A 16,866-nucleotide genomic window follows, 5' to 3' on the forward strand; every position below is an offset into this window, starting at 1 on the left:
CCCAAAACAAAACAGTTACTCACCCTCCCTGAGTCCAGCGCTGTCTCTCCACCACCCAACCTTATGCGGTAAGACTATGTACAAATTTCTTGTAAAGGAGGTTGTCTCAATGACCATTAAATATTCTCTAACATTTCTAAAGGTACTGTCACACTTAGCGATGTACCAGCGATCCCGACCATCGCTAAGTGGTCGCTAGTGAGCTGCCACACAGGCAGATCTCACCAGCGACATCGCTGGGACGGGGGTCGCTACTTACCTGTCACACCAGGCGATCCTGCGTCCTCCCGCCCGGCTCCACGCTCGTCGCTCGTCTCTCCACAGGAAGCGCCGCAGGAAGCTGACGACGAGAAACGGTCCAGGACGTTCTCGCGCGATCAGCGATAACCAGCGGGGGAGCGGGTTGTAGGTAAGTATCAGACACAGCGATATCGCTAGCAATATCGCTATAACGTCACAAGTTATAGCGATATTGCTAGCGATATCGCTTAGTGTGACAGTACCTTTAGTGAGTAAAACTGTATTATTGTATCAAGCATTACAATTACTCTGGGAAACAAACCAATCACTACTGCAAGTGAACAAACTAGTCAGAGCTAACATCCAGCGTGAACACCCTTTTAATTAATCCAGACCACAATAGCAGTAACCAGCCTAATGAAAAGAGAAAGGGCTGATTTCACCAAAACAAGATGGCTTGCTGCGGAGTGTAGGAGTATTCCTCCGATATCCAAATCGTCCATTGTAACCAATTGGAGGGCGGACACTAGACAGGAAGCTGCTGTGACCGCTGATCAATGTCCGGCAGTGTCCTGACAGTACAAATGGAGATAAGAATGAGAAGTGAAGAGACAGGTAATGGCAAGGTCATTGTGTAATTTACAGATGGTAATAAAAAGGGTGAGAAAAAAAAAAATCAACTGAACAACATTACATATGGCCATATACGAAACAGACCAGAGCTATTTATTACCACTACAAAAGTATTTAGTAACTGCCTAAATTTTACTTTCACAAAATGTCTTAAAAATTAAACTTCACTCATCTGCAACCAAGGATCTATTCATACTGTGCTTTTTTCCAGCATTATTTTTTCTCATGAAAAATGCAGGGCTGGTAGGTAAAATGCTTCATACATTATGTGTGTTTTTGGTGCAGTTTTTTTTTTCCAAGTGTTTTTGAAACATTCATTTGAATGCAGCATAAAGAGTGGAAAGAGCTCACTTGCAGCATTTAAAAAAAATATCTCACACATGCTCAAAAACGCAAGAAGAATAATGCACTGTGAGAATGAGATTTTGGAAATCTCATCTACTTTACAAGTGAAAACATTGAGTTTTTCAGCATGGAATTACAATTTTTTTTTACCATTTCATCCCATTAGGAATTTTTTTGTCATTTCTCATTACATCATATGATAAAATGAACGGTGGCAATCAAAACTACAATTTGTCCCACAAAAAGCAAGACCTCACACGGCTATGTTGATGGAAAAAAAACAGTGCTGAATTGCCTTAGATAAGCTATAAAAACACAATGGCACCAATTGATCAAAGCTTTTACACCAAAAAAAAAAAGGATTTTTGGGTTGCTTACCGTAAAATCTGTTTCTTGAAGCCTTCATTGGGGGACACAGAAACCATGGGTGTATGCTGCCGCCACTAGGAGGCTGACACTATGCACAAAAAAAGGTTAGCTCCTCCTCCGCAGTATATACCCCACCGACCGGCACTAATTTCCTCAGTTAGTGAGAAGGCAGTAGGAGAAGTAACAACACAGAATGAAAACAGAACAAACAACTCAACTGGAATCAACAACAACATAAGAACAGGAGTTGCAGAACATGGGATGGTGCTGTGTCCCCCAATGAAGGCTTCGAGAAACAGATTTTACGGTAAGCAACCCAACAATCCTGTTTTCTCTATCGCTTCATTGGGGGACACAGAAACCATGGGACGTCCCAAAGCAGTCCCTGGGGAGGGAGAAGCAAACTTCCATTAGGTCTGAGGACTCACCACCGACGCCTTCAGGATCCTTCTGCCTAGGCTGGCGTCTGCCGAAGCGTAGGTGTGGACCTTGTAAAATTTGGCAAACGTGTGGATCGAAGACCAGGTTGCCGCTTTGCAGAGCTGCTGCGCGGAAGCTCTGTGGCGCACCGCCCAGGAGGCACCCACTGCCCGGGTAGAGTGAGCTCTATTTCCAGGAGGGGGCACTTGATGCTTGACCCGGTAGGCCTCCAAAATAGCTGATCTGATCCAGCGAGCAATGGTAGCCTTGGAGGCCGGCTGACCTTTCCGCGCACCATCTGGAATGATGAAAAGAGAGTCTGTCTTCCGCAAGGGAGACGTCCTAGCTAGGTAAACCTTCATTGCCCTGACCAGGTCTAGCTTGTTCAAGGAGCGCTCCAGAGGGTGGAGTGGACCTGGACAAAAAGATGGGAGAACAATGTCCTCATTTAGGTGGAAAGTGGACACCACCTTAGGAAGAAAGGAAGGCGGGGGCCGCAGGACCACCTTGTCCTGATGGAGCACCAAGAAAGGGGGGGCGACAAGAAAGGGCCGCCAATTCCGACACACGCCGGATGGAGGTGATGGCCACTAGAAAGGCTACTTTCCAGGAGAGAAGGGATAGGAAGACTTCTCTGAGAGGTTCAAAGGGTGACCGTTGAAGAGCCTCCAGAACCAGATTGAGATCCCAAGAATCCACGGGAACGCAGTACGGGGGTGCCGTATGAGCCACTCCCTGAAGAAAGGTTTTGACCTGCGGACGGGAGGCCAACGCCTTCTGAAAAAGGATGGAAAGCGCCGAGACCTGACCCTTCAAAGAGCTGAGGGCAAGGCCCGCATCTAGGCCTGCCTGGAGGAACGCCAGAATAGAAGGGAGAGAAAAGGACATGGGCAGAACGTCATTGGCCTCGCACCAAGTGAAATAGGCCTTCCACGTACGATAATAAATTCTGGAAGACAATGGTTTTCTAGCCCGGATCATGGTGTGAATAACCCGATCCGAAAAACCTGACCGCTTCAGAACCGTGGTTTCAACAGCCACGCCGTTAAATTGAGCGACAAAGAATTGGGGTGGCAGATTGGACCCTGAGACAGCAGATCTGCTCTGTCTGGAAGCTTCCAGGGGGCGTCCACGAGAAGGTTGACGATGTCCGCGAACCAAGCCCTTCTGGGCCAATCCGGAGCGATGAGGATGACTGGTACCTTGATTTTCTTCAACAGTTTGGGAAGAAGAGGAAGGGGAGGAAACAGACAGGGGAGCTTGAACTGAGACCAGGGAATAGTCAGAGCATCGGCACCCACTGCGAGAGGATTTTGGGCCCTGGATACGAACTGTGGGACCTTCCTGTTCAGGCGAGACACCAGAAGATCTACGTCCGGAGTCCCCCAACGATGGCAAAGCTGATGGAAGACGTCCGGATGTAAGGACCGCTCTCTCGCCGCGAGACCCTCGCGGCTGAGAAAATTGGCGGCCCAGTTGTCCACGCCGGGAATGTGCACTGCGGATATCGCTGGGACCGATACCTCTGTCCAGTGAAGAATCTTGGACACTTCCGCTAGAGCCGAGGAGCTCCGTGTCCCCCCTTGGTGGTTGACATATGCCACCGCTGTGGCATTGTCTGTCTGAATCCAGACCGGCAGACCCCTGAGAAGCATTTCCCAGTGAATGAGAGACAGATAAATCGCCCGAATCTCGAGGACGTTGATCGTCAGAGTTGTCTCTTGAGTCGACCACCGACCCTGAACAGTCTGATTGCGAAACACTGCACCCCAGCCGAGAAGGCTGGCGTCCGTGGTCACTATCTGCCAGTGAATCGGAAGGAATGACTGGCCCAGGGAAATGAGAGGTGACGTCAACCACTAATTGAGGGACCGTTTGACCCGAGGCGAGAGGTGAATTGGGCGATCCAGGGAGAGAACGGACCTGTTCCACCGAGATAGGATGGCCTGTTGAAGCAGTCTCGTGTGGAATTGAGCAAAGGGAATCGCTTCGGTCGTCGCTACCATCTTTCCCAAGACTTTCATAGCTGACCAGAAGGATGGAAGCTTTGTACTCTGCAGCGATCGTACATCTCGCCGCAGGGAGATCATTTTCTCTTCCGGAAGAAAGACCCTCGATTGACGGGTATCGAACAATAAGCCTAGAAACACAAGACGTTGGGTCGGAACGAGGCATGACTTTCTTTTGTTTACGAGCCACCCGAAACTGGACAGGGTGTCGAGAACGATGGTAAGGCTTTGGAGAGAGTCTGGTGAAAATACGGAGCTTTGATCAGAATGTCGTCGAGGTAGGGGAAAAGAACGAGACCTCTGATCCTCAACAGGGCCATCAACGCCACCATGATCTTCGTAAACACTCTGGGCGCGGTGGCGAGACCGAACGGCAGGGCGACAAACTGGTAGTGGTCCTGATGAATCGCGAAACGCAGGAATTTCTGATGCCCGTGAAAGATGGGGACATGCAGATAGGCATCTTGAATATCTATTGAGCACATGAATTCCTGCGCCTACATGGAAGCGATTACTGAACGAAGGGACTCCATCCTGAAGTGTCGCAGGCGGACCCTCTTGTTCAGTAGTTTGAGGTCCAGAATGGGCCGAACAGTGCCGCCTTTTTTCGGTACTACAAACAGGTTTGAGTAGAACCCTGTGAATCGTTCTGTTTCGGGAACGGGCACAATCACCCCGGTACTGAGAAGAGAGGCGATGGATGCAAAGAAGCCCGGAACTAAGGTGGGGTCTTTTGGAGGTCGGGACTCGAAGAAGCGATCCCGGGGCCGAGAAATGAACTCTATTTTGTATCCTGAGGATACAACCTCCCTGACCCAAGCGTCTTCCACCGAGGCAAGCCAGACATCTCTGAAGAAAAGTAGTCGGCCGCCCACTTGGGAAAGCGCCCCGGAACTTTGCTGATAGTCATGCCGATGTGGACCTTCCAGTTCTGGACCTGGAGGATCTGCCCTGGGAGGAGTGAGATCACCAGGGTGGAGTGGGCCTAAAGGAGACCTTCTTCCTATCCTGGCGTGCTTGCAGCCTTTATTGGTTGGAAAAAGGTTCTGCCGTCGCGACGCGGCGGAAAGACCGAAAGGGCCGAAACTGGCGCCTTGGAGGGGGCCTACGAGGCTTGGACTGAGGGAGAAGAGAGCTTGTGCCCCCAGTGGCGTCTTTGATAATCTGGTCCAGCTGGGATCCGAAGAGACGTGCACCCTGAAAAGGCAGATTGGTAAGGGACTTTTTTGAAGACAAATCCGCCTGCCAGGCCTTGAGCCAAATTGTTAGCCGGATTGCAACTAAGTTGCAGGACGCTTGAGCTGCGCAAGAGGCGGCATCTAAGGAGGCGGAGACCAAATATTCCCCTGCAGGGGAGATCTGGTTGGCTAGCTCTGCCAGTCGCTCTGGTTGGGCTCCATCAAGAATGCCTTGGCGGAGATCCTCCGCCCAAGTAGATATGGCCTTGGCTACCCAAGTGGAAGCAAAGCTTGGGCTTAGCACCGTCGCAGCCGCTTCGAATGCTGACTTTGCTAAGGATTCTATGATCCTGTTGTTAGAATCCTTCAGACGCCACGCCTGAAATCGGAAGGACCGTGTTGTTAGATAGTCTAGACACGGGAGCGTCTACAGAGGGGGAAGCCGATCAGTTGTCGGTGAGCTCCTGAGAAAATGGATATAGCATGCCAAAACGCTTCCCTCTTTGAAAGCGCCTGGTGGGATTTTCTCTTTCCCTGTTGAGGAGCTTGCCAAACTCAGAGTGAGAGGCGAAGACTCTGGAAGGTGTTTCTGCCCTTCTGAATGAAACCTCCTGATCTGAGGGTTTCGCAGGGGAGTCTGTAATCTCAAAAGTATGATTAATTGCTGCAATGAGGTTCTGTACCGTAACCTTTATGTCCGCGTCATGGTCCGATTCCAGCTCTAAAATCTCTTCGGATGGCGCATCCGAGAACTGACTCGGGTGAGGAGGCACAGGAAGGAGACTGCTGGGAAGGACTATGTGGTGAGATGGGGCGAGGAGAGGATTCCGGCCGGAGATCCTGCCTGGGCCTTTTGCGGCTCATGCTAGCTGTCTCAGATGGAGCCTCTTGTGACCTGCTGGATCCTGCAGAAGTGTCCAGGGGCAACTTATCAAGAACGGCCACTAGGGATTGAGACACCTTAGTAAGATCCGCCACCGATTGAGATAGAGAAGAAGCCCAGTCAGGAATGGGGGATTCACTCTCACGTGGAGCAATAGGTGGCTCCTGGGCAGCGGGCTGGATGGGATTGCTGCAATCAAGGCAGAGGGGAGTGGCCTGACCTGAGGGAAATTTGCGTTTGCAAGAAGAACATGCAAAAAACTTGACTAAAGTGCAAGTGGAAGAAGGGGGACGGGCCCGATCAGGCTTAGAGTTAGACATAATGAGGGATCAGTCACTGAAGGAGTGCCGGAAGGTTAGGGGACAGGAGGCAGAGGAGGGTATCAGTCTGCAGAGCAGAGCCTACTCACGGTCCGGTGTCCTGTGGCTGCTTCCAGCAAACACTTGCTGTGTCCCCCAATGCTGCACAGCTCGTCTGGATCTGCGGGGCCCCCGATGCTGACAGGCTGAGAAAATGGCGTCAGCCTGAGAAGATCCGGGTAGAAAAGCGCGCGCTTCCTGAGGAGACAGGGGAAAGGAGAGGGCGGGGCTGACCGCAGTAAGGAGGCGGAAGATGGCGCCGCCCGCTGCCTATAGGCAGGCTAGGGGGCTGAGCGCTGCCTCCGGGACGCAGACACCAAGGAAGAGAGCGGTGGGCGGGCCTAGAACGGGCGGGAGAGAAGCCCATCTAAGGCAGAAAGCGGGGGGCGTGGCCGCGACTCCGAGGTAGGCCCAAACTGAAGCCGGGGTCTGTAGTAGATGCGGCGGCCGCCGGAGAGCGCAGGGCGGCGCGGAGACAGCGCCGCTGCCGCGGCGATCGCCCCCATAATGGAGACATGACCGCAGCCCGGCTGCTAATCAGCACTAGGATAAGTGCAGCCGGGGAGGAGGAGAGGAAGGGGCTGCTGAAGGGAGCAGACACCTGGGGGAAAATGGAGCCATGACTGTAGCCCGGCTGCTAACAAGCCCTGAGATAAGTGCAGCCGGGGAAGGAGGAGGTGGGATACTTGAGGGAGATGCCACTCAGGGGTCTTATACTTACCCTGTAATCCTGCCGCTCTTCAGTGTCTTCTGAGCATGTACCTGTGGAGGAAGATGTACCTCTATCATCCAGCCGAAGGATGTCCGCGTCTCTTCCAGCCGACAGGCTCTGGCGGGCGAGTGGGTGGGAGACGGGGGCGAGGACCCGCTGGATCGCCTGACACGCATCCGTGCTTGGGGCTCTTGGTCCTGCCGTGGAGAGCTATGAGGATACGCCGTACTCATAGCGTCTTTGTGGTACTACAGATGTGACTGTTCACTCTGTATCCCTCCGGAAACTTGAAAAGAAAACGATGCACACTGAGGTACAGTGGGGAAAAAAAGTATTTAGTCAGTCAGCAATAGTGCAAGTTCCACCACTTAAAAAGATGAGAGGCGTCTGTAATTTACATCATAGGTAGACCTCAACTATGGGAGACAAACTGAGAAAAAAAATACCAGAAAATCACATTGTCTGTTTTTTTTTCATTTTATTTGCATATTATGGTGGAAAATAAGTATTTGGTCAGAAACAAAATTTCATCTCAATACTTTGTGATATATCCTTTGTTGGCAATGACAGAGGTCAAACGTTTTCTGTAAGTCTTCACAAGGTTGCCACACACTGTTGTTGGTATGTTGGCCCATTCCTCCATGCAGATCTCCTCTAGAGCAGTGATGTTTTTGGCTTTTCGCTTGGCAACACGGACTTTCAACTCCCTCCAAAGGTTTTCTATAGGGTTGAGATCTGGAGACTGGCTAGGCCACTCCAGGACCTTGAAATGCTTCTTACGAAGCCACTCCTTCGTTGCCCTGGCGGTGTGCTTTGGATCATTGTCATGTTGAAAGACCCAGCCACGTTTCATCTTCAGTGCCCGCCCTTGCTGATGGAAGGAGGTTTGCACTCAAAATCTCACGATACATGGCCCCATTCATTCTTTCATGTACCCGGATCAGTCGTCCTGGCCCCTTTGCAGAGAAACAGCCCCAAAGCATGATGTTTCCACCACCATGCTTTACAGTAGGTATGGTGTTTGATGGATGCAACTCAGTATTCTTTTTCCTCCAAACACGACAAGTTGTGTTTCTACCAAACAGTTCCAGTTTGGTTTCATCAGACCATAGGACATTCTCCCAAAACTCCTCTGGATCATCCAAATGCTCTCTAGCAAACTTCAGATGGGCCCGGACATGGACAGGCTTAAGCAGTGGGACACGTCTGGCACTGCAGGATCTGAGTCCATGGTGGCGTAGTGTGTTACTTATGGTAGGCCTTGTTACATTGGTCCCAGCTCTCTGCAGTTCATTCACTAGGTCCCCCCGTGTGGTTCTGGGATTTTTGCTCACCGTTCTTGTGATCATTCTGACCCCACAGGGTGGGATTTTGCGTGGAGCACCAGATCGAGGGAGATTATCAGTGGTCTTGTATGTCTTCCATTTTCTAATTATTGCTCCCACAGTTGATTTCTTCACTCCAAGCTGGTTGGCTATTGCAGATTCAGTCTTCCCAGCCTGGTGCAGGGCTACAATTTTGTTTCTGGTGTCCTTTGACAGCTCTTTGGTCTTCACCATAGTGGAGTTTGGAGTCAGACTGTTTGAGGGTGTGCACAGGTGTCTTTTTATACTGATAACAAGTTTAAACAGGTGCCATTACTACAGGTAATGAGTGGAGGAAAGAGGAGACTCTTAAAGAAGAAGTTACAGGTCTGTGAGAGCCAGAAATCTTGATTGCTTGTTTCTGACCAAATACTTATTTTCCACCATAATATGCAAATAAAATGAAAAAAAAAACAGACAATGTGATTTTCTGGATTTTTTTTTCTCAGTTTGTCTCCCATAGTTGAGGTCTACCTATGATGTAAATTACAGACGCCTCTCATCTTTTTAAGTGGTGGAACTTGCACTATTGCTGACTGACTAAATACTTTTTTGCCCCACTGTAGATATGGGTCTAATGAAAGACCCGTGTCCATCTCCTACTGACACTAAGTTAAACTGAGGAAATTAGTGCCGGTCGGTGGGGTGTATACTGCGGAGGAGGAGCTAACCTTTTTTTGTGCATAGTGTCAGCCTCCTAGTGGCAGCAGCATACACCCATGGTTTCTGTGTCCCCCAATGAAGCAATAGAGAAATATGGTATAATAACTTTGAGTTGCAACAAAATGTTGTGACTTTTGGCATCTTCACGACAGTTTCTCTCAGCTCTGATGAAATGGACAGAGGTGCAGTATGACGCCACTTGTCAAACACTCCAGATTCATGAGGAGAACGTATGACTCTACCACACCCCATCATCAAAACTGGTGAGAAAATCACAGGTCTTGATGAATCGGGGCCAAGGACACATATCCTGGACCTGCGTCGCTCTAGCAATGTTTGTGGCATGTATCTCGGCCATTATGTAATATTATTATCAGCGGATGTAGATTGGCTGCAGCCTTCACACTTCTGTCAGGCGTAACTGTGAATGTTGCAGCCCATTAATGGTCGCTGATAGCAAGCAAAGTTCATTATCCTTCTGAAATAAACATGCCCACCTATAGAAAGCCTGTCATTACATACCTGGTATATAGTATGTATAAGTATAGTATTATATTGAATGGTAACATGATTTTTTAAATGTCATTGTCTGAAATGTCCTCTGCATCATAAAGAAAAAAAGTAGAATTATAAAATAGTGCACCATACTTGCAAACAGTCATGACGGCAATCCCGTCTCTCAGGGGTCCTGCAGTCCCACCTGGATTGATTGATGCCCCTCTGGTGAGAGTATGTCATTACAAGTCAGCTGTAGCCACATCTGACACATGTCCAGTGCACAGATAAAGCCAAGGCACTATATATGCACGTGCCAGACCAGAGGCAACCATAACATTGGTGCAACCTATGCAGTCTTACAAGGTCCCAGACTGCATTATGATGATGATATTGGACTGCAAAGGTCCCACATTATGTTCTTGTAAAAAGGGGCCCTCTGCTGTCTGTGTCCACTCCTGCACCCAATGCTGCTGAAGCTGGCGTGTAATGATGCATCCTGGCCTGGATGTATATCAAGTCAGGTGGGGAATGGGACTTCACGACTCCTCGAAGACAGAGACTGCCCACATAACTATTGACAGGGAGTTTGAACTACTTTTTTTTCTTTACGCTAGAAAGGAAATTTTAGAAAACATTTTATCTAGCTTTTGAAATCTTCAGACACACTAAAAGAAGGTTGTCCAAGATAACACATTTCAGCAGGAGCAACTGACCATCTATTGTGTATGTAGATGTTCTGGCTCTCACCTAACAGCAGATGTTTAGGCTTTGTACCCACGTTGCATCTTTTATGCGTTTCCACCGTGTTTTTGCCGCTGCGGAAACGCTTAAAAACGCATTCCCATGCAATCCTATGGGATCCCGCACTTGCTGTGCCAATGCTGCGGATTTTTCCACTGCGGAATCGCATAGCGGTAAAATCCGCAGCATGTCCATTATTTCTGCGGAATCGCGGCGATTACGCCGCCATAGGATTGCATTGAAACGCTCACTTTACGCATGTGGCTATGCCCTCCATGCGTGAAGTGAGCACTTCATGTGCAGAGGTCATTCGCGCAATGCATCCCTGGGAACGGAAGTTGCCACCAGCGCCAATGAGGACCCGGACGACTCCTTGGGCCGACTAGAGGGTAAGTATATACCTATTTTTTATTTTTTTTATTATTTTAAACATTCTATCTTTTACTATTGATGCTGCATAGGCAGCATCAATAGTAAAATGTTGGTCACACTTGTCAAGCACTATGCTTGACAAGTGTGACCAACCAGTCGATCACTATTCCAAGCGATGCTTCAAATCGCTTGGAAAATCGCTAGCATTCTGCAAACTAAAAACGCTTACAAAACGCTTGCGTTTTGCGGGAAAATGCATGCAAATTTCGCATGCGTTTTACCGGCGGCGGGGAGTTGCGGAAATGCTGCAGACAATTCTGCAGCATTTCTGCAACGTGGGCACATAGCCTAAGGGGGTAAACAAACTGGGCATTGGATTTCAACATGTACAATCTTGTTCTTACTGGGAAGAGGGGAGTAGCCACCAGAGGTACCTGACATTGTCTTTTTTTCCTCACCCGATAAACAATAAATTTGTTTGAATGGGGAGGTCAGAAGGAATAGCTCCTGGGCAAACGAGCCATCAGCAGTATGCACCATGCACTAAACACCCTTCGCGAGCCTATGGCTATTTTCTTATAGCCCTAGAGCTGGAGATACCTTTTGGATGCCCTACTGATCTATCTCATCAACTCTGGAAAGTTGTGACCCTACTTTTTCAGAGCCCCCTCCTATAAAACAATGCTATTATTTTCACCTGCTCCGCTCCAGTTCCTCTGATTTAAGTAAATCTTCTCTTTTCCCCAAATGTTGTTATAGTCCACAATCCAACCTTCTGCTGAGGTTCCTCCATGATCCTGAAATTGAAGATAAAGATATAAGAAAAAAAATCAATTTTATCTCTAGGATATGCTATTACTTTATGATCAGTGTGGCTGACCTCTGGGACCCCCAATGATCATAAAGCTGAAGATGCCACATTGCTGATTTAGCATTGCATCCATTTCTAAGTTTTCCCTGCACAGCCAGAGCCTGACTCCTTGCAGGAATACCTAAGTGGAGACGCAGTGCTTTCCGTTGGATGGTGCTGTGATGCATTTTCCTGCATATGAGATGGTGGAGATACTGCAGTGTTGGAAAAACACTAAGGACAAGTTCACAACAGCGCATAAAAATTAGTCTATTTTTCATCCAGAAATTTTTTTTAATTTTTTCCTCCATATGGTGAGCCATATATCTCCCTTGTGTCTGTTTTGCCATCCATTTTCTACATTCACAATTAAAGACATAAAGGCCCAATATTTTTTTTTTTTTTATGTACGATAATCATGGCAAGGAATCTGTTACAAAACTATGTCATAAAGATGGTGCCCATATTGCATCAGGTTCTTTTAGCGCATTGAAGTCTACGAGCGAATTTCTTCCAAAAAACTGATCAGCGCAGCCGTCTACCAGGAAATTTTAGAGCACTTCATGCTTCCCTCTGCCAACAAGCTTTTTGGAGATGGAAATTTCATTCTCCAGCAGGACTTGGCACCTGTCCACACTGCCAAAAGTACCAATACCTGGTTTACAAACAACAGCATCACTTTGCTTGATTGGCCAGCAAACTCACCTGACCTTAACCCCATAGAGAATCTATAGGGTATTGTAAAGAGGAAGATGAGAGACACCAGACCCCACAGTGCAGACGAGCTGAAGGCTGCTATCAAAGCAACCTGGGCTTCCATAACACCTCAGCAGTGCTACAGGCTGATCGCCTCCATGCCACGCCGCATTGATGCAGTAATTGATGCAAAAGGAGCCCCAACCAAGTATTGAGTGCATTTACTGAATATACATTTCAGTAGGCCAACATTTCAGATTTTAAAATCATTTTTCAGTCTGGTGTTATAAAGTATTCTAATTTACTGAGATAATGACTTTTGGATTTTCATTGGCTGTAAGCCATAATCAGCAACATTAACAGAAATAAACACTTGAAATAGATCTCTGTTTGTAATGAATCTATATAGCATGAGTTTCACTTTTTGCATTGAAGAACTGAAATAAATTAACTTTTTGATGATATTCCAATTTTGTGAGATGCACCTGTATATAAAATGACGATGATGAGGTCACAGGAGTTCATGCAGTCAGTGAGCACAGACTCAGTGATGTCACCGCTCGTCACTGAGCCTGTGCGCGCTGCTTCCCATTCATTCCCTAGTTGTTTACAGCCTGAGCGGTTGCATTAGAACAGCTCCAGTTGTAAACTGATGATCCCCAGACATGGATTGCGCCGTGGGAATGACTGTACGTCGGACAGGTATTGTATATTGGGCCTTTTTATTTTTATTACAGGAGATCGAGGGATTCGAGGTGGAATTAGCAGTGTAATAAAGATGGAAAAAATGTGTGGTGTATTATTATATTAAAAGACTTTATTCTTACTGTGTGTGTTTATTTAACCCTTTTCTAACTATAGGATTAGTAATGGATAGGTGTCTTATTGATACCTTTCCATTACTAAGCCGGGCTTAATGTCTTTACCATAGGAAGGTTACATTAACTCCTTATTACCCCACTTGCCACCGCTACAGGGCAAGTGGGAAGAACCCGACAAAGCTCCAGAATAGGCGTATCTAATAGATGCGCCTTTTCTGGGCAGCTGCGGGATGCTGTTTTTAGGCTGGAAGGGGCCATATTCATGGCCCCTTACCAGCCTGAGAATAGCAGCCCGCACCTGTTAGTTTTGCCGGGTTGGTTCAAGATATAAGGGGGACCCCACGTCGTTTTTTTCATTCATTCTTCCCTGCTCGCGCTGTTGCCAACAGAGCAGGGAGAATGGCAGTCACGTTCAGCACCACATGCAGAGGAACAGCGCTTACTGTAGTGCTACTTCCCCTGCGGCTGTCCGTGTGGTACTGATGCGGCACACGGGCGACACACGGGCGCCAACCGTACAACACACACGGACACGGATATCTCCGGTACCGTGTTTTCCGGTACCAGAAATATCTGGACGAAACAGCCCTAACTTGTATTTTACATAGGTATTACATGTATGTAAACCCTCTTCACAAGTACCCAACCCTGGAATTAATGGTGGTTTGACGACCGCTGCTATGCCTTTTTACAGAGGTCACTAATGAGTTTTATTACCAAGCTACAACTTGTGTATTTTGGACACATCATGCGAATAGGGCAATCAGTGGAGAAGGACATCATGGTTGGAAGAATGGAAAGAAAAAGACTAAGAGGAAGACCAGCCAGCAGATGGCTTGATACAATCAAGACTAAGGTGGCGAAGACCCCGGTGGACCTATCTAGGCTTGCAAAAGATACATTTTCCTATAGAGTGCTCATTCATCAAGTCGCCATAGCTCGAGAACGAACCGAAGGCCATTAAACAATATTAATCGTTATTCAGCAATGCCTTTTTAACAGAATATTTAAGTACCGTATTTTACGGATTATAAGACGCATTTTTTCCCCAAAAATTTTGGGGGAAAATGGGGGTGCATCTTATAATGCGGATATACCTTACCGGCCGCTGTGGAGCAGGGTCCCAGGGTCGCAGCTGGAGGAGGAAAGAGTGGCACTTTGCTGCAGGCTGGGATGAAGGGGGTGTTCCGATGTGCGCCGCTGCGGTAAAAATGGCTGCGGTGCTCTGTGGTGCGGGGAGGCTCCGCCGGCATTTTGTGAAAGCCCAGAGGCCCCCGCATATCCATTACTGCGATGCGGTGGCCTCCTGGAAAATGGCCACCAGGGGCGGTGCATGGTCAGATTGAGAACGCGGCAACAAGATCTCGTCCCAAGATCTCGGGAGATGAGATCTTAATCTGAGCATGCGCCGCCCCCGGTGGCCATTTTCCCGGAGGCCACCGCATCGCAGTAATGGATGTGCGGGGGGGGCTCTGGGTATATGGCCGCCGGAGGCGGCGCATGCATTGAGATCCCAGCAATGTCATCTCGGGTGCCACATCGCAGTAATGGATATGCGGGAGGCTCTGGGCTTTCACAAAATGCCGGCAGAGCCACCCACACCACAATGCACCGCAGGCATTTTCACCTGCAGCAGCGCACATCGGAACACCCATTCATCCCAGCCTGCGGCCTGTAGCAACGCTCCACTCTTGCCTCCTCCAGCAGCGACCCTGGGACTCTGCTTCACCGCAGCCACCACCCCCCGGTAAGCAATAAGACGCATGGATTATAAGGGGCACCACCATTTTATTTAAAAAAAAAAAAAGGGGGGGGGGTTCCTATTTTTTTTTTCCTCAAAATTTGGGGTGTGTCTTATAATCAGCAAAATACGGTAAATAGCATCCCCTGCTAGATAAAAATACAAAAAGGGTGTAAGCTGTATATTAAAGCTAATACCATGATGTATCTGACACTATCGGCTTTAGAACTGATTGTGGTCGATAAATTCTCTACATGCCTCTGTCTATTGTGACCGCAGAATGCAGATGGTCAACAAAGGGACAGGGCTCCGGTTTTAACAATATCGTCACCCCACAATCGCATGTCATTTTAGTTGGCATGGCAGCTGGAGGTCAAGCCATGACTTTGGAGTATGGTGCCCTGTTGAGCCCTACCTTAACCATGGTCTAACTGACCTAGCTAAAAAGACAGTACACCGCGCAGATACTATACTAGACAGAGTCTAAGTGACTCCTTCTGTCGCATTAGGGTTACGTTTCATTATAGAGAAGGGCTCCATCAAGGGGTTTATCTGAATCACATTTTTGGGGGGATTTAGACAGAAACCTCAATGTAAGTGCTCAGTGTAGAGCACAGGATAAATGTGATCCAAGCTTTAAAACTCATCAAGAAATATTATGTACCATAAAACGCTACCAATAAAAATGTCAACTCATCCTGCAGAAAACATCCGTGCCAAAATATTTGTTTTCGACAAATGTTCCAGTTTCTCCAATTACACATTGTGAAAATGGCAAATTTTGAGCTAATGCAAAATTTTACATCCAATGTGAAGCACCTATGGGTTTAAAATATTCAACCCACCCCCCCCCCCCCGATTTTTTAAAGAGTATAGTATCAACTCTTCCATTCTAAGCTAGGCCATGTGCCCCAACAGTAGGTCTTAACCACTTATGGGATATCGGATACTTGGGAGAAATTAACTAAATTTTGGGGTCCATTCTTCTCTTACACACTGTGAAAAAGAAACATTTGGGGCTAAAACAATATTTTAGTGGAAAAAAATGTAATTCTTCATTTTTTTCATTCCACTTTGCGTCCTTTTCACCACGAGGGTTATCACATTTCCTGACAGCAGTTTTGAATTATTTGAGGGGTGCAGTTTTTAAACTGTCACTGTTGGGGGGGGGTTCTACTATATAGGCCCCTCAAAGTCACATCAAAATGAAATGGGTCATTAAAACAAATGGGGTTTGTAAGTTTCCTTAAAAAAAAAATCATAATAAAAAAAGGGTGTTAACAAAATGATGTTCTTGCAAAGTAGACAGATGTTATTAAGTAGTTTCTCTGGTCCGGGTACCGGTGTGTAATATGGAGGCTCCCTGACTTTGATGCAGGCTCGCACGAACGCCAAGCCCACACATGATGGCTGGAGGGGGCCACAGGCTTTGGAGAGGGTCCTGCCAAACGTTAATAAGTGCCAAGGATGAGGGACCTCCCCTGAGGATCACAGCTGCCCACAGTCTCCTCACTATAGGGAGGTGGGGTTACACTTTAATGGCAGGGTCTCTGTAATTCCCAGGTGGTCAGAGACCATGCTCTGTCATGTGCATTAAGCAGTGTGCTGCTGCTCTCTGGTATCTGCCAGTATAGCTAGCGTCTACAGATCTCTGCACATGAGCAAGAGAGGAGCTCCATCTTACAGTGTTCTCCTTTCTACCTGTCCGGTCTTCGTCAGCAGTGCTTGGACTGAGGGGCTCCAGAAATACGACAGAGTGTGGGGGTCCAGCTGGGCGTTATATGGAGGGATAGCCCCCCACAGACGGGGCAGTCTTCTACCACGCGCCAGGCTGCCCACTGCATTGCCATCCAGTATGAAGCCCTTCTCCCGGCATTCCCGCCATTGCTTCTCAGGGGTCGGAAACCTATTCCAGTTTATCAGCCCCGACGGCGGGAGCGCCATTGCGCCTGGAGCAGGAGAAGAGAACAGA

The 16,866-nt window shown here is 48.0% G+C and overlaps 1 protein-coding gene across 1 annotated transcript; it reads right to left on the reverse strand.

Annotated features, from left to right (window-relative positions):
- Positions 1-604: 604 nt before the first annotated feature.
- Positions 605-16,866, reverse strand: SPMAP1 (sperm microtubule associated protein 1). The gene is made up of 3 exons (XM_073572906.1): positions 16,596-16,866; positions 11,484-11,583; positions 605-812 (listed from the first exon to the last, which is right to left on the reverse strand). The coding sequence occupies exons 1-3, from the start codon at positions 16,836-16,838 to the stop codon at positions 655-657; spliced, it is 501 nt and encodes a 166-aa protein (XP_073429007.1). The 5' UTR covers positions 16,839-16,866; the 3' UTR covers positions 605-654.

This window comes from Dendrobates tinctorius, unplaced genomic scaffold, assembly GCF_039654945.1.
Source record: "Dendrobates tinctorius isolate UK_male_01 unplaced genomic scaffold, ASM3965494v1 ptg000032l, whole genome shotgun sequence".
Lineage (NCBI taxonomy): Eukaryota > Metazoa > Chordata > Amphibia > Anura > Dendrobatidae > Dendrobates > Dendrobates tinctorius.